We start from the raw sequence: 20069 nt of genomic DNA, 5'->3' as shown, positions 1-20069 counted from the left end.
AAAAAAAACACTAAAAACCCTTTTTTTGTTACTTTTTCAAAAACATGTCAAAATGGAAAAAAAAAAAAAAAAAAAAACAATAGCTTATCCTTGTAGAGATTTTATTCAAGTTTTTTAAACCCACGTTCAATTTTCTGTGCGAATAGTGGTTACTGAAATATTGATGATCAAAGACAAAATGATACTTTTCCATTCAAAGCCCAATACTTGGCGAGAAGTGATCGTATCAAAGTTTAAAAAAAAAGAAATTAAAGCTGAATAAACAAGCTATCCAGTCCATATAAAGGTCAAGTCAAAAAAATTTTTTTGAAGTCCATAAACCAAAAAGAAGAAAAACCTAAAAAATTTAGAAAATTTTTTTGTTAGTGATTTTTTTGAGATTACTCAAAAAAAAATTTTTTTTTAAGTTTAGATCCAAAAACTAGATACTTGGAGCTACAATTTGCTTTTTTTAAATTTACTGTACGATTATTTTTTTCCCAGTAACAATTTGTTAAAAATCACCTAAAAATGTGGAATTTTTAGGAGATCTCTTAATTTTTTCCAGTAGTGTAAAATAAAAAAAAAATATCTAAAAAATAAGAAAAATTAAAATGTACAATAATTTATTATCATGTACCAATAAATCAAATATTAATATGAAAGAAAGAGAGAGAGAGGAAGAAAGAGAGAAAGTGAGAGCAAGAAGTTTAATATCTGCACTATTTTTATTACGATATATTGTACTTTGAAGACACAGTGCATGGTTCTGTGCTGCTCTATACTAATTATACTTCTACGTAATGGATTTAATTATTACTTAACTATTGCCATAGGATCGCTATATACGTGTAGTATTGGAAAGTGATAGTAAGAATGGGGTAACATTGTACTCGGTACATATGATTAATTAAGCGATCTTTGTCTTCCTCTTTCTCATATAAGAGAAATGTGGAAAACACATATGTAATCGAACTTTCAGAAAATCTTATTTTTATGAATTTATTTGAGGTATTAATTTTTAGTAATGCAGTAATTGTTAGAAGTCTCTATAATGCAAAACCGTCTTTGATGTCTTTCTGATTTAATAAAATAATATTTACATAATTAAAGTAATTATTTAATAAATAATTTTTAATTTTTTAGAAATCTTACACACAGGCACGCACACACCAATACACACACGCACGCACGCACGCACGCACGCACGCACACACACACACGGCAATCTTTGGTAACTTAAAAAAATATCAGTTTAAAGTTAGACCTTTAAACCATGTTTAATGTTTCATTTAGTACACATTGTATAATTGTAAAAATAATTAATTTCCACATTTAGTAAAATTAAAAGTTACATTATTGTATGTATACTTAAAAAAATAATTTGCAATTATTTTACTGAACATTTTATATAAATTATAATTTATGTCACAGACCTAATGTAATGTTGTTTATATAATAACGTTTATATAATAACGTATTAAATACATAATGATACGTTAAAAATCAATGTACCCTTTAAAGGTAGGATATAACTTTGCTTATATCGTATGTACCGCATATGCGTCATTTGGCGCCTAACGGTGTTATTATAGCGTCTACCTCCGACAAATTATCTTGGCAATGTTGCAGAGGCAATTATATTACAGTTTATACTATACCAGCTTGCATTTACGTCGAGTCTTAAACATGGAGAGAAAAGTAACGTTAGATAAAGTAATCGCTTTTCTCAAAATATACTTAACATTCTCTTGCTGTTGGCCTCTTCCACCAAACGCAACAAAGCCTCAGAAACTTATTCGTAGTGCTTTCCAATGTTTTTGTATCACAAACTCGATATTACTAGCCACTGCAGTGATATGGACACTCTGTAAGCACAGCGATAATGTGCTTCTAGTGATGAAATTAGGATGTCAGTTAAGCGCTATCGTGCAAGTTCCATTACAGTTGGGATTATTTGCAATGCAAAACAAACGTTTGCAGGTAAGACTATTTGTATTATTTAAATTAGTAAAAAAATTGTTTTATTGTTAAATTTCTTGTTAATTCTAATTTATTATTAACAAAATTTATATCAAGACACGGTAGCATTTTGCGCTATCAATAAGTATACATGCAGCGAGATTGACTGTGTATATTCAGACAAGCCGGTTAGTTGAAAGCAACTCTCTAAGATTATCAGATCTCAGTAATGGTTTAATAAAAAGCTTGTATTTAATTTATAAAATGAGTGTTTTTATATTTGTTGTATGCACCCTACAAACTAAGATATAATGATGCAAAGTGCGAAACGTGCATCTTTTATATTAACCCAATAAGCAACTTAATAGCAAATTATCGTCACACTATCATCAATTTCGATTAAAGATTGATTTCGAATTTATTGCCATTTATATCAACTGTAAGCTTAAATTTTACTAGCAAACAAAGCTTTTACACATAACAAAATAAAAGTGAAAGAATGTTACGTCCGTGCTCGGAGAATTGAAAATTAAGGTCCCAAAAAATCGTCAAGTAGGTAGAGCTTTTTTCACAAATACATAAAAAGATATGTATTTTACGAATTGATTACATATGATTAAACTGAAATGAGAGTCAGGGTCTCTAGGAGATACTTTGACGCCTTTCAAAAGCCAATGCGGTCGATGACTCCGTTTTAATAAAGGAACTTTATCCTATTTAAAGAAATAGGACCCGCACAATATCCAAGCAATAAAAACACAAGATCAAACAAATTCAATTTTATCGACATCTGTTGCACAATTGTTACAAGTTTCTTTTTTTTATTTATTCATCTGGCGATTCAGGATATTCTGTCAGTAAAAATTATTTTTCTGGAAGCTAGAACCCTCTCCTTTGATACCAATACATTCGGTATACTTCTCTTTATCTATTTTATCAACCATGTGTCGGAAAAAAAGAGATGTGGAGTTTACAGGACGTAACAAACCATTTCGTAACGTTACTCATTTTTTGCGCAAGTAGCTTTAATACAACTGTTATCAAGGTTGTTTGAAATAAGATTAAATATAATATTTAGGTTCACAACTTTGATTAAACAATAATAGTAATGAAAGTGACACGCTGTCACACATAACCTATTTGTGAGACATATGAAAATTAACTTGCAAATATTGATATTGTTGATATTGTTGATATTGTTGATTCGAGGTGACACGCCCGAAAAATTTAGATAGAGAATTAAATTTTAAGAAAGAAAATTCTTTACAATTTTTGAAAATTCTTTACCGTTTTTGAGAAAAAAAATTAAAATATGTAAGCGTAAGAGTGACAAGGAGGACACGCGGACTGAGCGCGACAAACGACGGCGAGTATTTTTAAGAAAGATAGTAACCCGAGTTGCGGTTTACTATCTTTCTTAAGTGATAAGAGAGTTGCAGCGAGTCTTCGCGACAAAGACAAACAAACGCGCTCGCGTGATCGATACCATTCACACCAATACTTTAAGGTCGCATTTTATTTATTGTTCACAACGCTCTCAGTAATTAAACGTAAAATAATTATAAAATCATTGCAAACGACGTTAAGCATAACGCACTCTTAATGAAAAGGAAATAATGTGTTATCATTTCCTTACTACCTTGCGGTAGATAGCATTGTGCGTTTTTTTATAGTGATATCCTCGGTAGGCTTATTCCACTTATAGCGTTTAGAGTAAAAATTGTTCGAAGTGCCCTCCCCTCTGCTGTAAGCAGAGTTCGGCCCTTCGAACAACATCGCGCGTTGCACGGTGCACCATTACCGGCGAAATAGTTGCAAACGCCGCAACGATAGCTTTGCGTACGTCATTTGCAGTCCTATTGCGCTGGGGCTCAACTAGAATTTTTATATGACCCCATAAAAAAATCTGGTACGGTCAAATCTGGTGACCGTGCCGGCCAGGTCATTGGGCCATCACGACCCATCCACCTGTCGCCGAAATGCGCATTCAACACCTCGCGCACTGCCAGGCAAGAATGAGCCGGTGCTCCTCGTGTTGGTAAATTATTTACTTTCTTGTTTCCAGAAACACGTCTTCGAGTAACCCCGGTAATATTGTACATTTTCTAAAAAATGTTGATAAGTCTCTCCGGTTAATCGCGGAGGAAGAAAGTGTGGACCGATCTGAAATGAATAAAAGAAAATATGCGTTACAAAATGTTTAATGAAATAATCTGTTATCTGTTTATACTTTCCACTTGATTTTTATCTACATGAAAATTTTCCGATTAAAAAATCTACGTACAATTGTTTTTGTCAAGAATCGTGATAATAAAATTTTTGAAAGCAGTCATTAGTCATCCAGTATTCGCGGTGTGACAAACGTTTATAATGGCTAATTATACTCCAGAAGAATACACTGATATAATAATAGCCCATGGACTAGCCGGTGAAAATGCCACTCGTGCTGCTGAAATTTACGTGAAACGGTGTCCCGAGTGAGCACACTATCCGTGCAACCGAACAAGTTTTTGCGTGGTGCAGAGATTACGCGAGACGGAGTGTCTCGTGTATAATCAAAATAATGCACCTGCGCGACATCAAGTACAAGATAAAGAAAGAGTGTTTGACTTATTCGCTGATCAGCCGAGAATGAGTTTACGTCGTGCGGGACATCAACTTAATTTGTCGACATACGCAGTGTATAATACTCTCCGAGAAAATACAATATGTTACACCCGTACCATGACCAGCGAGTACAACAGCTTTTACCGAGGGATTTTGGATCACAACTCCGGTTTTGCGAAGGTATTTTTATTAATAATTTATATTCGTATTAATTTCAAAAAGAATAATAATTGTTAAGAAAATCTTTTATTTTACAGAGTTCCTTGCAAAACGTCGGCGAAAAGCATCGTTTCCTGATATTATTTTATGGACCGACAAGTCGACATTTACACCGAATGGTGATTTTAATTCGCGAAATTATTTGTATTGGTCGGACGAAAATCCGCATACGGTACGATAAAGAGCCTTCCACAACTTTCGCTGCCTAGCCGCAGCTTCTCGCGGCCGTCACAAAACGCAGCGGCGCCGGACGAATCGCCGTAGACAGGAGAGCGGGAGGAAGAAAAAAAAGGGCCGCGGAAAACCTCCGGAGGGTCAATTTCGCGTTTGAGCAGCATAATTTAACGATCGTGATCTTTTACTCTGTTGCTGTCGTATATCGCTGAGGATACCGAACGTCCCTGCCGCGTGAAGAGCAGAGAAAATCTACACGGAGGACGAGAGAACAAATTCGTTGGAGGAATGACGGAAGGATGCAGGCCTACAATGAGAGGCCACCCGTCCCGAAAGCACCAAAGAAGAACCGCGACGAGAGGGAAACACGCCAAGACGCCTCGTCGTACCCGCGAGTGGCCTGCGGAGGAACCCACGCGAAAGACAGTCTGCGAGGGATCATCCAAAATCCGCGTCGGTTCCATTAGTTAATGATAGGGCCCCGCGAGGGCAGCTGCGCCCGCGAAAAACTAGCGGCGACATCGCACGCGGAAAATCCGCGAAACCCGTGGGTGGGGATAAGCCGGGCCTCGTACCGAAATTTTGCGCGGTCCTTGCTCTCTTCCTTAATAGCTAGCGTGCGAGATAGACGTGATGAGCGAGCGAAAACACGGACAAACGATTGGGATCGACAGAAAAGCGGAAGAGAAGCGGCCGAGAGAGAGCAAGGACAGGGGGAGCGAGAAGTTCTGAGGGCCACGATAACGAATTTTCGGTGAGGTCTTCCACCCGCCTTGTGGCGTTTCTTATTGTGTGAAGTCTTCCGCTTCTCAGAGACGGCCACGTGCTCGTACGATACCCAGTCAGATGAACGGGTACTCGGGCCCGGTAGAGTTTGTGTGCGACTCACTGTGGGGTGAGAGAATCTATAATTTAGCGAGTGGCCTTCGACGGGCGTCCGAACGTGGCTGGCCGAGCCCTGCGGGGGACCAGCTTGTATAGACTTGATTATAGTCGTGTCTCGCATTCTTAGGGAAGTCCGGTACCCACGCTCGCACGGAGAGCCCTCGGCAGTGGCCGAGGTTGTAAATCGGACTCAGGGTTGCCAGATATTTGAAACCTCAAATCGCCGTAAGAGGTCACTCAAATTACCAAAATCGCCATTATAGATCGCTTAAATCTCCATTTCAAGCGCCAATTTTAAAACTATTTTAATAAAGTAAAACAAAAAAAATTAAAACGTTAAAATGTCAATATAACATCATTTTGAGACCATCTTGACTTTCAAATGATTCTTTATTCTTATTGGGAAAATTTAGTTATAATAGGGATGGACGGGATAAAAAAAAACATTGTAATTATTAAATTATGTTAATTTATTATATGAATTGGACACATAGTTCAGTCTTATTAGGTGATGTATTTTAATCATAAAGAAAACTGAGCGTTTATTTAAAGTAAAATTATCTAAAATAATGAAACAAAATTAAATAATCTGTAGGAATACATAAACATTGCATATAAAATATATAAGTATTAACTTTTATCACTCTTCTGTTTATACTTAATACTACTGTATCACATATTCTTGATAATATTTTATGATTTAAATCTATTCGTTATTTTCATTGAATAATAAAATATCAATTATTTCATGAAGATTTTCATAATTTTCTTCATTATTGTTATTCATAGAATTGCTAGTTTTAGTCCTCGGCCCATACATAAAATTTGACTTAAAACGATTAATCATATCTATTGAGGGTTCAAACGTTTTGCAACATTTTTCATGTGCTTGAAAATACATTCGGATTCTAAGAAGAGATTGCAGCATTGAAGTTTTTAATTTATTCCAAATCCGTGATTTTATCAGAGTGAGTGCTGAGAAAGATCGTTCAACTACAGCGTTACTTGTGGGAATTGTGAGTATTTTCAGTACCATTTCTGCCAGTTCTCGGAAAAGAAATCGGCCGCAAGCATCGATGTATTTGTACACATCAGGCCAAAAAACTAAAATATTAGTTGGAACTGTTGAGAAATAACTTTATATTAAATTATTGTTCAAACTGAGTGCGCTATATAGTAATATAATATTAAGTAAATAAAACGTGCTTCGGAGTCAAGAAGAGTGTAATGAACCGTTAGGACAAAAGATATAGATTCAGATGAATCATTAGTACGTGCTTGATAGGAATAGTATCCCTAGATTAAGAGACAAAGAAACGAGAGGGCCAACGGGCCACGAAATAAACCGGAGCGCTTCAGATGCATTCAAGCAGCCACTCAGTAAAGATCAGTGTATCTCATTTATTAATTATATATTATATCAAACAGTTTAATCATTTTTGTACTTCAATTTATTCTTCCAACTCTACAGAAACATCTCCTTTATAATAAGCATTCCAATCAAACATACAGATTTTTTCCCACTGATTCTTATACATAGATATATCATACTGAGGATCGACAAAATCTGACAAAGGAAGATTCTCGAAATTGACTAGAACTTGTGATGTGCATTGACTTGGACTTAATAATTGATATTTCTTAAAAATTTCAAAATTTGCTGGAAGTCTTTGCGCCATTTCTCTTAGTAATTTTTTCAAAAAATTGAAACACCGTTGTTGCATCTGAGATTTATTTTCAGCGGAGATTTCAGATCGTTTCATTTCTTTCATAAATTCGTGTCCAAAATCTATTTCTGCGACCGGTAATAAAGCTAAATCATTATAAAACTGCATCTATTACTTGTTGTATACATTTCTGTATACAAACTTCCAGCGTCAATTTTTTTTACTTTGAAATGATATGTTTAAGTGCTGTACTTCAAATAAAATGGGCTTTAAAAAGAGCAAATACAATCTGTTGCAATCATCCTCGAGCATATCGCGTATCATTCGTGCAGTATAACATTTTTCAGTATCGCAAGCTATACGGAAATGTGTTTTTAATTCTATCCACTGCTTCAATAACCGTTTCACAACATTGTAAAATGCAAGCCATCTCGTTCGCGAAAGTTGAATCATCTGCCGAAATTTTTGAGCATCATTACCGGAATTAATTAAATGAAACGTTTTCTTATAATTTAATCTGCGCAGCGAACTAATACTAAACCAATTATGGAAATTGTGGAAATTGATCCAGGATCGAGGCGATCGGACAAAGATCGACCACCCGTAAGTAGATGTATATAGGCCGGTTCTGGACCACTATGTTGTTGCACCAGGTAACGGTACAAGGGGTCCGTCCTCCCGGAACACTCTTGTAACACACAGGAGGAATAATAAACAAAGATTTCTTTTGTAACACTGCGTATATTCTCTTCCTTCTAAACGTACAGGCGTCGGGCAGCGTAACTGCGTAAAGTTGTAATCAGAATAATCCGCGGATGTTCGGCGGCCGCGGGTTTTATACGCGACTGTTGCTAAGACGGAAAAGCAACAGTCAGGGGATTTCGGGCACATAGGACAATGACCGTGTTCGGTCATTGCCTATGTGAAAAGTGCAAGGCGTCGATCGGTCAGCGGATTCCGCGATCGGAAGATCCGATCGACGCCGGTTGTTAACCCGGCCTGCGCCTTCGCGGGCGAGGTCTTGCTGTTGCCAGGGTCGGGGTTACAACAATGTGTTAATGTGTCCGTGTGACCTAGGGCGAAAGGTAATGACATCACACGGGGAGGGGTGTTTTTCCAGGAATCGCCCCTTTGTCGGCGATTCTCGGAACAGATTGTTTATAAAAATAACAATAACATAAAAATAATGAAATTTGATATTTTTATTATGTAATTTGATATTTTTAAATAGATAAGTACGTTATCGCGCCGCGGTATTTTCATGCGGCATCGCGAATTTCAAAAAGTTGTAATTTTTTTTAAGGGGAAAAGGGAGGTCGCGCGAGTCTTATTTTTCAAAGGGGGTAAAGGGGGGGAGGTGATGGGGGTGATTACGCGAGTCTTAGTCATGGCGTCGGCGGCGAGCGGCGGGGCGGCGGCGGAACGCAAAGTATCGCGCGCTCATCGTTCCCTCTCGCTCGCTCTCGTTCACGCGTTTGTCACCATCGACTACGACTCACAGTTCTCATGCGTAGTATGTCGCTTTGAAATATAATATTAAACAAAAGTGGACACTATGAGGATGCACAACTGTGGGCCCACGGCTCGAGTGTATTTTCCTCTTCTTATTATTCTTACAATAAGAAAAAATTTTAAGAGATTGCGTTGGAGTTTTATACCGAGAGGGTATCGTTTTTTAATCAATCGCTAATGTCGTGTTTATCAATCGCTCATGTGGTATTGATTCCTAGCCCAAGACAATCATCGAAGAGCTGTGCGATTCATATAATCCGTAAATGGTAAGTATAAAGAGAAATAAAATAAAAAATATTTTTATTCGTACGAATAGTAGCCGTAAAAAATTTTAATATTACAGAGGGACAATTTTGCGTAAAGCCAACGTCACCGGCGTCTTCATTGCAATCATCATCGTCGTCATCGTCGTCATTGCTCGCATTATATTGATCGTTCGTATAAGATAATATCGTTAAAATAAACAGGGTGTCTCAAAGTCGTGTAGACAAACTTTGGAACTAAGTTGGTCTCGTCATTTTAAAACGAAAAGTCCTTTATCATTTTTTATTCCGGGCAATATTAAGCGAGATAATAATTATTGAAAATTACGTCTTTTGGGCGGAACTTACTGCCCCCCACGCCGCGCGGAGACGCTCTATCTATCGGTAGTCCCCAATCCTTGCGTTCGCGATCATCGATAAGAAAAGTGAAGGCGCGCGGGGCGAGACAGGCGGTTACGATCGGCTCGCCTAATAAACCGGTACGGATCAAAATCAAAATAAGGCGACGACGCGTGATAAGACAAACAAAAACTATTTCGAATAAAAGAGCTGCGGCGTGTCACAATATTTAAATATTTTTGCGTTTCTCGCCGTTCCCAACATTAAATTAATTAATATACCGCGTAATACCGCGCGCTCTTACTGTAATATAAATGCTACCGTTTCCTCACCACCCGGAGGTGTGTAGCTTGGCGCGTTTTTTTTAACGTGGTGTCCCCAATAGGCCTACTCCACTTGGCGTAACGTTCAACGCAACAATTGTTCGAAGTGCCGCCCTTGTGCTTGTAGGCACAGTTCGGCTCTTCGAACAATTTGTTGCGTCGCACGGTGCACCATGTCGGGCGTGATTGTACGGAAGGCCGCTATAATTTCATTGCGAACCTCCTTCATGATACCCTCACGAACGTGCTCAACTTGAGCTTTGACGTATTCCCAGATAAAAAAATCCAAGACATTTAAGTCTAGGGAACGTGCCGGCCAATGAATCGGCCCCCCTCGGCCCATCCATCTGTTTAAAAATGTATGATTTAAAACATTTCGCATACATCGAGCGAAATGGGGAGGAGCACCGTCATGTTGGAAGATTAGAGATCTCCGTACTTCTAGAAAAAGATTCTCCAGAAGTCCGGGCAACTTTTCTTCCAAAAATCTGGAATACTCCGCCCCATTTAAACGCGCAGGCAGAAAATATAGATCTATCTGAAAAAGTTAAATAAAAAAATTAAAATTTTTTACAAATTTTTATGTAATAATAATATTACTTACCACTTTGCTTTTTATTACGCCCACCCAAACGTTTAATTTTTAATGAAATTGAAACATGCAAGATTGAACGACTTGTGGATTTTTGTGATGCCACAGTAAAAAATTTCAAGAATTAAATACTCCGTTCGGAGTAAATAATGCTTCGTCTGTCCACAATATCTGGCTTGAAAAAGCATTATTCCGTCGGCACTGCACTAGGAAGCCTACGAGTATTTTATTTATTTAATAATTAACATAAACGAATTTTAATAAAATTATAAAATAAAATTACCGTCACAAAAAATTGTGCGTTGTATCTGGTCGCGCGGCAGAAGATGTTACACCTGTTCCGCGGTACACGCAGGGTGTCTAGCAACGCGGCGTACGCTGCTACCTGGATTCTGTTCAAATGCTCCCAAAATGAGATTCTTCTGTTGTTCGCGTAAGACGCGCGCGGTTCGAAAATCTGCGCGCGTATACGTGCACTGCACCTCGAGAATTTTTGCCTGCTATGCCGTAGAAAATTAATGTCAACGTAATTTCGATATGTGTACCGCATTTTGCTACTAAAAAATTGAGATAATCGATTGTGCTACTTTGGCAACGAAGTGTCCTGTAAATCTGTCGAATTTTGACTTACCGACAGATATTAGAACGTTATCTATGTTTAACAAAAGGCACTTTTTTACCGAAGCAGCACAGCCACTTATCTCGATTTTCAATTGTTTTTTCGTAAGGCACATGTGCTTCGACGAGCGAAGAAGCGATTGTGCGTGCACACTGTAAACAGTAGCAAAATGCGGTTTACGACTCGAGATTACGTCGATATGTTAATTTGCTACGGCATAGCGGGCGAAAATTCACGTGGTGCAGTGCGCGTATACGCGCGCAGATTTCCAAACCGTGCGCGTCCTACGCAAACGACGATATTGAGATGCGTCGCTCGTGCACGAGAGACAGGATTCGTGGCCCCGATAAGAAGAAACGTCGAAATTGGCGTTCGGCGGAACCTGAACCGGGAGAATCGTATTTTGCGATCTTTTGAGAACAATCCGAGTAACAGCGTACGCCGGGTTGCTAGAGCCCTGCATGTATCGCGGAACTTGGTGCACCGCGTTATAAGAGAAGATGGGTTGCACCCGTTTCATTACCGACGGGTGCAACAGCTTCTCCCGCGCGACCAGATACAACGTGCAATTTTTTGTAAAAGTAATTTTATTTTATAATTTTGTTAAAGTTATGTTTATGCTTAATTATTAAATAAATAAAATACTCGTAGGCTTCCTAGCACAGTGTCGACGGAACAATAATTTTTCAAGCCAGATTCTGTGGACAGAGGAAGCATTATTTACTTCCAATGGAGTATTTAATTCTCGGAATTTTTTATTATGGCATCACGAGAATCCACAAGCCGTTCGACCATGTGGATTTCAATATCGTTGGAAGTTGAACGTTTGGGCGGACGTAATAAGAAGCAAAGTGGTAAGTAATATTATTATTACATAAAAGTTTGTAAAAATTTTAATTTTTTTAACTTTTCAGATAGGTCCATATTTTCTGCCTGCGCGGTTAAATGGGGCGGAGTATTCCAAATTTTTGGAAGAAAAGTTAACCGGACTTCTAGAAAATCTTCCTCTAGAAGTACGGCAAACTCTAATCTTCCAACATGACGGTGCTCCTCCCCATTTCGCTCGATGTACGCGAAATATTTTGAATAACATATTTCCGAATAGATGGATGGGCCGAGGGGGGCCGATACATTGGCCGGCACGTTCCCCAGACTTAAATGTCTCGGACTTTTTTGTCTGGGGATACGTCAAAGCTCAAGTTGAGCACGTACGTGAGAGTACCATGAAGAAAGTTCGCGATGAAATCATAGCGGCCTTCTGTACAATCACGCCTGACATGGCGCACCGTGCGACGCAACAAATTGTTTGGAGAACCGAACTGTGCCTACAAGCACAAGAACGGCACTTCAAACAATTGTTGCGTTGAACGTTACGCCAAGTGGAGTAGGCCTATTGGGGACACCACGTTAAAAAAAACGCGCCAAGCTACACACCTCCGGGTGGTGAGAAAACGGTAGCATTTATATTACAGTAAGAGCGCGCGGTATTACGCGGTATATTAATTAATTTAATGTTGGGAACGGCGAGAAACGCAAAAATATTTAAATATTGTGACACGCCGCAGCTCTTTTATTCGAAATAGTTTTTGTTTGTCTTATCACGCGTTGTCGCCTTTCTTTGATTTTGATCCGTACCGGTTTATTAGGCGAGCCGATCGTAACCGCCTGTCTCGCCCCGCGCGCTTTCACTTTTCTTACCGATGATAGCGAACGCAAGGATTGGGGACTACCGATAGATAGAGCGTCTCCGCGCGGCGTGGGGGGCAGTAAGTTCCGCCCAAAAGACGTAATTTTCAATAATTATTATCTCGCTTAATATTGCTCGGAATAAAAAATGATAAAGGACTTTTCGTCTTAAAATGACAAGATTAACTTAGTTCCAAAGTTTGTCTACACGACTTTGGGACACCCTGTATAATTTTACGTTGCGTGTAATTAATTTTCGTAATAATTTTTTGACAAATAAATAATGTTTTGAGAAAGACGATTTAAAATTTCGTTTTCTGTCTTGAGAAAGATAATTTAAAATTTCGTTTTCTGTCTTGAGAATGACAATTTAAAATGTCGTTTTTTGTCTTGAGAAAGACAATTTAAAATTCCGTTTTCTGTCTTGAGAAAGACAATTTAAAATGTCGTTTTTTGTCTTGAGAAAGACAATTTAAAATTCCGTTTTCTGTCTTGAGAAAGACAATTTGAGCGGGATAGAGCATGAGAACGCCTCCCACCAAATTTTCCCCCGTCCTCTCGCTTCTCTCGGCGCTCCACGGCTCACGTACGCGCTCCGCGGTGTGGCCTGACGCACACCACGCTAGCTCACGCACGTTAGCTGCCGTCGCCGCAGTGCATCAGGCCATTATTGCCGGTCCTGACAGACGCGATCTGCGATTTCGATATTAACAATGCCGCATGATTTTGCCCGTTCGCCGTAGTTGTTCAGATATACAGGGTGTCCCAGATCAGTGGACAAAGCCAAATGATAGGTAGATCTAATCGAATTAAGAGAAAAAGTCCTTTACCATTTTGAAAAGTTCTGAATAGTTTCCGATGTTGTAACCCGACGCGTCATCGCAGGTGATTGACACACCGCGGGCGTCAATTTTTACGAAGACTCAGCAGATTGTCAAACTGTTGGAATCTGCTGAGCTTACGGTACAGTCTCGTCACCATTTACGACACCGCGCATTATCAGCAGGAGGCAGTAGAGCACTCGGCCACTTCCTTCTGCAATATCGCTGACAAGATATAAGTAAATAATATAAAATGCACGAGCTCCAAAGCTCGTGCAAGTCAGTGAATTACGAGATAACGACCCGTAGCTCTACGCAACAAGAAGTACTTTATACGCGACACGAGAAGAGAATAAAGATAACACGACTTTTATAAAATAAAAGAAATCTTTATTTAACAAAACCACCCATCGCCGAACAACGGTCCCGGAGGACGGATACCAATCACCGTTCCGGTGCAACACCAAAAAAAAAAAAAATTATGTACGCGTAAGAGCGACAAGAAAGCATGGGCTGAGTGAGCGCGCGATAGACAGCGGCGAGTATATCTTAAAGGCGATAGGCGGAGTCAGCGCGCGGCGAGCGAGACGAAGCGACAACGCGCGATGTCGCTTTATTTCGCTTGCGAGTCGTCGCATCGCCTCGCTCCCTACGCGCTAGTTTTGCCCATTCTCTTTAAGAAATACTCGCTGCTGTCTATTGCGCTTTTACTCAGCCCACGCTTCCATGTCGCTCTTACGCGTACATAAATTAATTTTTTTCTTGGAAACTATTTAGAATTTTTCAAAATGGTAAAGGACTTTTCGTCTTAATTCGATTAGATCTATCTATCATTTTCGGCTTTGTCTACTAATCTGGGACATTCTGTATACAGGGTGATTCAGAACAACTATAGTGTCCGTGAAGGAACATGTTGTTCAGATAATTTTGAGATTATTTTTTTTCTTCGAAAAATTTTTCCGAGGCTTTGTTTTCGAGTTATAAAATTTAATAATTAACTACTCACCGGACCGGCTACACATGGTAAGCAGGGACGGCGTAACTCAGACTCAGACGTGGAGAACCCGCGACGAAACCGCGACTCAGCTGACCTGTTACGCACGCTACACAAAATATTACAATTATCCTTTAATTAAGCATTTGTTAATTAATTAATAATAATTTCTTTCCATCAACATAAGAAATCTAATAATTCTCACTTGTAACGTCATTCGGTTTTTCTTCATTATTTATTTATTAAATAATAAAGAAAGCTAGAATGACGTTGCAAGTGAGAATTATTTGATTCTTTATGTAAATAAAAAGCAAGAAATGTATTAAAAAATTAACAGATTGTCGATGCACAAAAGACGTACGCACGCACACACACACACGCACACACACACGTTCGGGAACGATCGTCAAATTGAGATGTTATCGCGGCCGGATTTGTTGACGTGCAAACACGTTTCAACTTGTTTAAGCAAGTTTAAACTTATTTCTGCCCGTCTTAAAATTTTGTAAAAGTTAATTCGCGTGAACGAAAAGATGTTCGTCGAATAAATTATTCAGTTGCCCTGAGAAGGGCAAATTGTTCGATTGCCCTGAAAAAGACAGATTTTTTTCTTTAATTTTTTTAGATTTTTTTTTTATTTTTTTAGATTATTTTTTGTAATCTTTTTAAACTTTTAAAATACTTTTTAAAATATTTATTCTACCAAATTAATTGTAGAACGTTAACATTTTAATCATTTAAATAATTCTGAAAAAGATGTTCCTCGAATAAATTATGTGGTTGCCCTGAAAATGGCAGATTATTTTATTGCCCTGAAAAGGGCAGATAATCTCTGGTTTAGAGAAAGTGCTCGAAATGTTCGCCGTCCATCGAGATGCACGCTCTCATTCGCCTTAATAAATTTTCTTCGGTTCTTTGTAACATTTCTTCGTCGACGGACCAAATTGCATAATGCAACTTCTCGTACAATTCTTCCTCATTTTTTGGTAGCTGTCTGTAAATCAGACTTTTGCAGTGGCCCCATAAAAAAAAATCTAATGGAGTTCATCATTGGAATCAAAACCTCCGCGTAACGTACCCCCCGCGAAACGCGACATGATTTGCGCTTGGAGACGCAGTGGGGGGCGTCGGCCCCCGCAAAATTTGCATAAATATCGAGAGACAATGAGACTGTCAATCAATCCTTTCTGACTGATTTCGAGCATAGAAGCGGAAAAGATGGCTGCATACACGAATCAAGAATATTACGACATGTTTATGGTACTCGGCGAGTGCCATGGGCAATATTATGTTGCTGCAAAGAGATACGCAGAATTGTATCTGTATAAAAAATAAGTTCTAAATGTATAAAGCTCCCTTTCGCGAAACTTGTTTAAAACAATCGGTATTAATTCAATTAAGTTGGGACCTTTCTCTAAACACTGATTTAAGGAAGGCTCCCCCGCGCTATGTGCTGAAGCATCAAATACCGGCCTTATCTTCGTTGTGCCGTACGCTTTCACTACTGGACGATGAGGCAAATAGTGACTTAATTCAATATTATTTTCATCATCGAGTACCCTCTCGATTACTCCATCAGTCAACCATTGTTTAAATATCTTATCGTATTCGTCAAAAAGCTTTTGATTGTCTAATTTTACAAGACATTTATTTAATCTATTACGCGCGATCTCATAATTATTAGAAATAGGTGCATGATCATTTATCCACGGTAGCTTCACTTCATACCGTCCTTCGTCATTTATTTTAGTTGTTTCTAAAAGAAATTTACGCGTTTGCTCCTCTCTCAATGTTTGGCTAGCTTTTCCGATAGGATCCGAAATACCAATCACATCTAAACTCCACATATCCGTTATATTTGCCTCATGTACCATCAAAGTCGTGACCATTGACGCCGTGTCACTCCGACGCGATTCGCTTGGTAATTTGCCCATCACTGTCCATCCCAATCTTGTTTCAAACGCCGTTAAACCATTCTTTAAACTATATTTTCTACCGGTCAACAACTTTCCTGCTATATCCGCCCCGATCAGCACGTCGATCTCATTACTATTACCCCGAATATCTGATAAACAAATATTCTTTTTACGCAACTCGTCAATATGTTGGTCGTCTCTGATGCAAGGAATTGTATTACAAATAGTGTCTTGATCCATTACGTCAAAATTACACATGTATGTACGATCTATGTCTGTTAACCTTATTTTGAATACATCGTGCGTTTTACTTTCAGATTTGATTTCCCCAAACAATGAGTGCGACATCTTTTGTTTATTGAGTGACGTATAACCTAATTCTTTAGCTAGATCGGCGCGAATATAGGACCTTTGCGACGCTGTATCTATCACGGCTCTCACTACCCGCTCGCGCGACTGGGAGAATACTATTACTCGAAGTGTCTGCAAATACACCTTGTGTTCGCAAAACGTAGTTAAATTATTATCTACTTTATCATCTACCGTCGGCTTTACGTTTTCTTTATTTTCTTTCGCGTCATTCTTATGTACGACTTTGTCCGTTAGGTGAAAACACATAATCAAAGCGTGACGTCTCGCACACCAATCACACTTCACATTCATTCTACATTTATGTGAAACATGCCCTTGTTTTAAACAATTGAAACAAGCCCTCTCTTTCTTAAGTACATTTTTGCGTTCTTCTAAGGTTAACTTACGCGCGCTATCGCATACTATATTATCGTGACGCATATTACAAAAAACGCAATCTGTCTTTGTCTCTTTCGCGGTAAACAGAACACTCGCGCTGGCTTCTTCTTTGACGTCTTCTGGTTTGCTTTTCGCTTTCTTAATCTTGTTCGGCTCTGACAACAATGCAAAACCCGTAAGCGTCATGTCTGTCCTTTTCTCGTTCTCGACCTCCCGTTGCAAAAATCCAAGCAGATTGCTCAAACGGTCCGAAGTCTCTGGCTGCTCCTCTGCCCTCTGCCCGCTACGTTGCCAAGCTCGTAACGTCTCCTCCGGCAGCGACGACTCCACCAGCGGGTACAACATGGCGGCATATTTATGTGTCATCACGCCAAACGTTTCCAATGCTCGTATGTAACATTCGAGCTTATCATAAAGACTGTTCAATGCTAGCCTCTTGCCCCCTTTCAGAGCATTCTGCAACACCAAGCTCAGCAATTGCCTTACGTAATATTCCACCACGAGGTCGTCTCGGCCGAAACGATTCTTGAGACACGTCATCGTCTTTTCGTAATTCTCTCCCGTGGAGGGAAAGCTCCTTACCACCTCGTCGGCTCGGGACCCGGCCACCATAGCCTGGCGCAGATACTGGAATTTGTCCTCTCTGGTGATGGTCGTATCTTCATGTATTTTCTTAAACTGGCTCCAGAAAGGCAACCAATCCTTCACCATGCCGCCGAACTTTGGCAATTCCAGTCGAGGTAACTTCGCCGTTGTCTTGGCGCTAACCACTGGTGCGGGCCGTGCCACTTCCTCGGCGTTTGCCAAAATTCCCGCCATTTGCAGTTTTGCCGCAAGAAAATGGGTCTTATACCAATCGTCTTCTTCCATTTCCTTGTCCATGGCATCTTCATCCACGTCGGTTGCAAACAGTAGATTATTATGCGTGTCGTGCACTTTGTCTAGCTCTGCCATCTTGACTTCGAGTAATTGGAATGCTACCACCTTTTCTTCTCGCGAGGCGTCTTCTTCCCATCTCGCCGAAAGCGCGTGAAGGGAAGAAGATTGCATATGACTTAATTTCACGTAGTCACTCATAAACTCGATGTACGCTTGTCTAAAGCACGTATCGCGCGCGAGACTCTTTTCCAAGCAGTACAGTTGTCTCTCCGCAATGCCCCGTGAATTTCCCAGCTTCGACAACGCGCCCAATTTCACTAGAAGCCTTACGACGTATCATCCGTCGTCATCTACCGCCAAAGTTATGAAAAACTGTTTCACGCATACACTCTCGTCTACAGTGCCACGCACGGCACATGACTTTTTCTATCTCTCAGAATCACTCCAAGCTCTCATGGAGCTCCGCGTTGGTCCCGTCAAGTCGGCCACGCGCCGTCCAAACACACGGCGCAAAGTCCGCGCGCAAAGAATAGCATCAAAATTATACACGAAATGTCGCCCGTCCTCCCGATATCGCGCGTATGAATTAACGCCGACCTCGGTCGCTGCCGAGGGATTTCTGTGTGCGCCTGCGAACGTGATTTCCTGAAGTCCGAATTAATTACGTCAATAAAGCACACAAAATACACACGGGTTGATCGACCGCGCTCGAACTCGCCTCGAAAGCCTCATTAAAAGACAGACTGTCGGAATGTTACGGAGGTATTATCGCCGACCTTGAAGGTCCTGGATGGCCTCGCGACGGTAGGGCCTGGCTTGATCGAACACACGGTCGTCTCCCCGAGAAGCGACGGCGCTATTCCTAGCCATTCGCTTGTTGTGGCCACTTACGCACAGCTTCTTTGTTACTCTTCAACCAATACATTTTATACATTTTAATTTTTTTTCTCAATAACTGTTGAGAATTTTGCAAAATGGTACAGAACTTTTCTACTTGTCTCGATTAATTCTATCTATCCTTCCAGTACCTTTCGTTATGTCTGGGGCACCCTGTATAGGTACATTTCGCGGACCTTTACTCTGCTTACAATCTCTGTTATCCTACTATTACAAAACTTGCTACTGAGAAAGAAAAAGAAAGAGAAAGAGAGAGAGAGATGTGCCGCAATCATTTACGTCTTCTTCCTCATTCTCACCTAAGGACCTCCTTCTCCGGCGCATTTTGCATTCTTATTTCTTTCTTCTAATTCATACTCTCATTCAGCTTTCCTCTACAAAACACCTTTTATATATTATAAACATTTTAAATAAAAAAATTGTTTATTTTAATACACATTATGTTAATTAAAGAACACTTTACAATTTTATGTTAAGAATAAATTTAAGCGTTTTTTCTTAAACTATATTACCACGTGTTTGTATTTTTTATAAAAACTTATACCAAAACTAGAGTTAGGAACAGCTGGTTTTATTTCCCTTATTATACAATAATATAAGATACAATGTGTACCAAATTTAGTGAAACACTATGGAACAACCAAATATTTCCATAATTTTCTAAAACGTTTGCGTGTAATTTTTGTAGCATACGACATTCGTTAATTTTGTACACCGTATAATGCTACCATCGATGCGCGCGCCATGTGATGAAAGTCAGTGTTAATAGAGGAAAAATAGAGTTAGTTACAGTAAGAACGAATAAAGACTAACGTACTGCGTTTAAGACAAGAATTTATATTCAGTTAATTTCCCTACAATTCAGATGTGGGATCTAAAAACAAAGAATATCGAAAAGAAAAGTGACGCTTCGTGCTGCAACGAGTCATGACGCTTAGTGCTGCGACAATTAATGAGTTAAAATATTTGTCCGGCCAACAAATTT

At 39.3% G+C, this 20069-nt stretch overlaps 1 protein-coding gene and 1 pseudogene across 1 annotated transcript; both read right to left on the bottom strand.

The window, feature by feature from the left end:
* Window positions 1-6311: 6311 nt before the first annotated feature.
* On the bottom strand, window positions 6312-8408 carry LOC139102805 (uncharacterized; annotated as a pseudogene).
* A 7520-nt stretch (window positions 8409-15928) lies between these two features.
* Window positions 15929-18262, bottom strand: LOC139102804 (uncharacterized). Its single transcript, XM_070656949.1, has one exon. It carries the CDS (start codon window positions 18260-18262, stop codon window positions 15929-15931), a length of 2334 nt encoding a protein of 777 aa, XP_070513050.1.
* Window positions 18263-20069: the final 1807 nt, after the last annotated feature.

This window comes from Cardiocondyla obscurior, linkage group LG05, assembly GCF_019399895.1.
Source record: "Cardiocondyla obscurior isolate alpha-2009 linkage group LG05, Cobs3.1, whole genome shotgun sequence".
In the NCBI taxonomy this organism is placed as follows: domain Eukaryota; kingdom Metazoa; phylum Arthropoda; class Insecta; order Hymenoptera; family Formicidae; genus Cardiocondyla; species Cardiocondyla obscurior.
The sequence above is the reverse complement of the archived record's forward strand: the minus strand, read 5'-3'. Positions and strand labels throughout refer to the sequence as shown.